Here is a 4,795-nt window from a genome sequence, read left to right as displayed (position 1 = left end):
TGGTTGTTTTTGATTTATGGCGCCATCCTTGCATCCACTGAGGTCCACTGAGGTCCATTTATCGATCCGTTGAGGTCCATCGAGGTCCACCTACTGATTCACTGAGGTCCGTTGAGGTCTATCCATCGATCCGCTGAGGTCCCACCAATCAATTTTTCATCTTTTTTCAGTCAGAAAAATGGTTTTGGAGCAGGAACAAGCAGCTGAAATCCCAGAGGATCAGCAGAACGACCCCATCAGCATGGTCAAAATCATGTGGAAGACCTTTTTTTCTGTTGTTTCTGATCTATGGGGTCATCTATCAATCCACCGAGGCCCACTGAGTTCCATTTATCGGTTCGTTGAGGTCCCACCAGTTTCTTTTTTTTTTGATTTTTTAATGAGAAAGAAAGTTTGGGAGCAGGAACAAACAGCTGAAATCGGAGAGGATCGTCAGAAAGACGAAAATCACCAGAAAATCCTTTTTTTTTTTTGGCTGCTTTTGATTTATGGAGTCATCCATCCATCCACTGAGGTCCACTGAGGTCCACCCATCAACCTGAGATCCATCCGTCGATCCACTGAGGTCCCATCAGATTCTTTTTTTGATTTTTTAATGAGAAAGAACGTTTTGGAGCAGGAACAAACAGCTGAAATCGGAGAGGATCGTCAGAATGACCCCGCCAGAACGACCAAAATCACCTGAAAACCCTTTTTTTTGGCTGGTTTTGATTTATGGGGTCATCCATCCATCCACTGAGGTCCATTGAGGTCGATCCATCAATCTGAGGTCCACCCATCGATTCACTGAGATCCATTTATTGATTCATTGAGGTCCACTGAGGTCCATCCACCAAGCTGAGGTCCATCTATTGATCCGCTGAGGTCCACTGAGATCCATTTATCCATCCATTGAGGTCCATTGAGGTCCCACCAGATTCTTTTTTTGATTTTTTAATGAGAAAGAAAGTTTTGGAGCAGGAACAAACAGCTGAAATTGGAGAGGATCATCAGAACGACCCCGACAGAATGACCAAAACCACCTGAAAACCCCTTTTTTTGGCTGGTTTTGATTTATGGAACCCTCACTCTGCCTTCCGCCATCCCCCCCGGATTTTCCTGTTTGTTCCCCCAGTTTGCGTTGGGTTCTTTTCTTCCACACCAGGAGGGAGAGGTTGAAATCAGCCCATCCCCAAACCCACTCACCCCAATTTATCCAGCCTTGGGTGCCTCCTGGTGACCCCCACCACCACCCCCACCTCCCCATCCCCACCTCACATCCTGGAAATGGAACAGAGCTCCCACCAGGACACCACCGAGGGACCGGTCGGTCGTGTCCGTGATTTGTCACCAAGCATCAGGAAGTCACCAAGGCCATTTATCTCCTCCTGTTTCGCCATCTGCTTCGGGGAGGGGCATCCCAACCCGAGATTGGATTCCAACCACCCGGAGGTGACGCACCCAGCAAAGAGCTGATTCCTTCCTCCTGGATCTGAGAGGAAGCCTGCAGGACCGGCTCAGAGGGGTCGCTGCCCCACGCCGTGTGCCCGGACCTTCAGGTTGTATCAGGAAAAAATCCCTGATGTGGGGAGGGACGAGAAGAGGGGAACACGAATCCTTGGTGTTGCTCCACCTCGTGTGGTTTGTTGGGAAAGAGGCGTCCGCGTGGTGCGGCCGTGTCACGGAAGGAAGTGAAAATAAAAAGGTTCACCACCCGGAGATCCATCTTCACACCTGGGTTCTTTCCCCATTTTTGGGGGGTTCTGAAGGCACCTCCCCTCGCTTTCCCTCGTGGCAGAGGACGGTCGTGCCATTGGAGTTGGCCAACCTCAACAGTTGATGATGATCCCAACCCACGTCGGGATATTTCTGATGGATGAGGGTTTTGGGGTCATTATTTATCCCCACATCGAGATATTTCTGATGGATGTGGGTTTTTAGGGTCATTATTTATCCCCACATCGAGATATTTCTGATGGATACGAGTTTTAGGGTCATTATTTATCCCCACATCGAGATATTTCTGATGGATGTGGGTTTTGGGGTCATTATTTATCCCCACATCGAGATATTTCTGATGGATACGGGTTTTAGGGTCATTATTTATCCCCATATTGGGATACTTCTGATGGATGAGGGTTTTTAGGGTCATTATTTATCCCCTAGCTGTGCCCACCCTCCTCTTGGGTCCCTCCTGATGCATCCCCACATGGACAATGATACCCCAAAACTTTGGAGGAGCCCCTCCACGAAAACCACCTGAAGCTGACTCGTGTCCCAGTAGAAATCTACAGCAAAAATTACAATAGAAACGATAATTATCCCTTTTTTTCCTAGACAAAAAAAAAAAAAGACCTCCCTTCCGCCCCCCACTGGATTTTGGCCATCTCCACCTCACATTCCCACCTGCTGCACCCCAGCTGTATTTTTGGGGTTATTTCATGAAGGAATCACTCCTGCCACCCCCACTTATCGATCCCACCTGGATCCGGTCCACGTTGTACACAATCACCTCTTCCACCACGCGCTGGGACATGGGAACGCCTGTACTGGTGGGACTGGTTTGTATTGGAGGAGATTATGGCCCTGAGATGATGGGAGACGCCCGGCATCTGTCACTGTTTGGTTCTTGATGTCTCTGTCATCATCCGGTTCCTGATGTTGGAGGGTGGGACCTCTTCTCGGGAAACCAACCCAGAAGGTTCCACCAATATTTGTAGGCATCTCCACCGCCTTCCATGGGGATTCACGCTTTGGGGTCACGTTGAGTTGGGCCAAAAAGATGGAGGTGGAGGTGGAGGTTGAGATGGAGATGATGGAGATGGAGGTGAAGATGGAGGTGGAGATGGAGGAGGAGGTGGAGGTGGAGATGGAGATGGAGATGATGGAGATGGAGGTGGACTGGAGATGGAGGTGGAGATGGAGGTAGAGGTGGAGATGATGGAGATGGAGGTGAACGTGGAGATGGAGGTAGAGGTGGAGATGACGGAGATGGAGTTGGAGATGAAGGTGGAGATGGAAATGGAAATGGAGGTGGAGGAGGAGATGGAGATGGAGGTGGACATGGAGGTGGACATGGAGATGATGGAGATGGAGATGATGGAGATGGAGGTGGAGATGAAGGTAGAGATGGAGATGGAGGTGGAGGTAGAGATGGAGATGGAGGTGGAGATGATGGAGATGGAGGTGGACGTGGAGATTGAGGTAGAGGTGGAGGAGATGGAGATGGAGATAGAGGTGGAAGTGGAGGTGGAGATGGAGACGGAGACGGAGGTGGAGATGGAGACGGAGGTGGAGATGGAGACGGAGGTGGAGATGGAGACGGAGGTGGAGATGGAGACGGAGGTGGAGATGGAGGTGGAGGGAACCCCACAGTGGGGTCTGCGCTGCAGTTCTCCAGAAGATGTGGACAAAGCAGAGAGATCTGGGTGGGGAGATGAGGTCTCCGGGTGAGGAGGTGGCATCTCCAGGTGAGGAGAGGTGTCTCCATGCAAGGAGATGATATCTCCATCCAAGGAAAAATGTCTCCATCCAAGGAGAGGTGTCTGCAGGTGAGGAAATGATGTCTCCAGGTGAAGAGAGGTGTCTCTATCCAAAGAGAAATGTCTCCAAGGAGAGGTGTTTCCATTCGAGGAAATGGTGTCTCCATCCAAGGAGATGATGCCTCCATCCAAAGAGAGGTGTCTCCATCCAAGGAGGTGGAGATGTCTCCAGAGGAGGAGCTGGTGTTTCTGTCCAAGGAAAGGTGTCTCCATCCTAGGAGATGCTGTCTCCATGTGAGCAGATGGGGTCTCCACCCAAGGACATGGGGTTTCCACCCAAGGAAACGGCATCTCCAGATGAGGAAAGGTGTCTCCAGGCAAGGAAATGGTGTCTCCACCCAAGCAGAAGTGTCTCCAGCCAAGGACACGAGTCTCCATCCAAGGAAATGATGTTTCCATCCCAGCAGAAGCGTCTCCATGCGAGGAGATGATGTTCCCAGACAAGGAGAGGTGTCTCCATCCAAGGAAATGATGCCCCCACCCCAAAACAAACCACGTTCAACCTTGCATTCACCCCCCCCCGCCCCCCAAAAAAACAAAAAACAAACAAAAAAAAACAACTCTTCTTGGAAATCCACGGGGCCAACAATCCATCCTGGGTGGGACTTCACTCCTCCTCCACCAAAGCAAACGGGGTTGGGTCAGATCCGAGGTTTTGGTGACCTCTCCTCTTTCCTCCCCCACAAGGAGTCCCGCATGGATGCCCTCAGGGTATCATTTTGGAGGCAGAAGGAGGGGAGGGGACTTCCTGATGGAGATGACATCTCTCTTACTTCCCTGAACTCTGATGCCTCCTCTTTCTTGCAGCTCTAACAGAAATCCCCGCACAGATGAGCTCAGAAGAGAAGGAGGATGGGACCAGGGCTCCGATTGCACCCAGGAAATTCTTTCCTCAGCATCTTTTCCATTTGTCCCCGTTGAGGGGTTGCTTTATCTCAGCTCGGAATGAAAACAGGTTTCGAAACGACGGGGACTTGCCCACACCTCCCATCGGGAAAGGTTCCCACGAGTGGGAGAAAACATTCCGGCATCTCTGCGTGGCATCGTGGCTCATCTCATTTCATCCCATCCCATCCCATCCCATCCCATCCCATCCCATCTCATTTCATCCCATCCCATCCCATCTCATCCCATCTCATTTCATCCCATCCCATCCCATCTCATTTCATCCCATCCCATCTCATTTCATCCCATCCCATCCCATCTCATTTCATCCCATCCCATCCCATCTCATTTCATCCCATCCCATCCCATCCCATCCCATCCCATCCCAT

General features: G+C 50.8%; 1 protein-coding gene across 1 annotated transcript in view; it reads right to left on the bottom strand.

The window, feature by feature from the left end:
- Positions 1-2,515, bottom strand: part of LOC104916209 (kallikrein-14-like) — a 6,081-nt gene extending 3,566 nt beyond the window's left edge. Inside the window, exons 1-2 of the mRNA XM_010727217.2 lie at positions 2,462-2,515; positions 1,258-1,379 (exon numbers count right to left, since the gene is read on the bottom strand). Of these exons, the coding sequence (XP_010725519.2) occupies positions 1,258-1,379; positions 2,462-2,515 (176 nt within the window). The remainder of the gene's footprint in view (positions 1-1,257; positions 1,380-2,461) is intronic.
- Between the last annotated feature and the right edge of the window lie 2,280 nt (positions 2,516-4,795).

Source organism: Meleagris gallopavo, unplaced genomic scaffold, assembly GCF_000146605.3.
Source record: "Meleagris gallopavo isolate NT-WF06-2002-E0010 breed Aviagen turkey brand Nicholas breeding stock unplaced genomic scaffold, Turkey_5.1 ChrUn_random_7180001874710, whole genome shotgun sequence".
In the NCBI taxonomy this organism is placed as follows: domain Eukaryota; kingdom Metazoa; phylum Chordata; class Aves; order Galliformes; family Phasianidae; genus Meleagris; species Meleagris gallopavo.
This window is presented reverse-complemented; position numbering and strand designations above follow the sequence as displayed.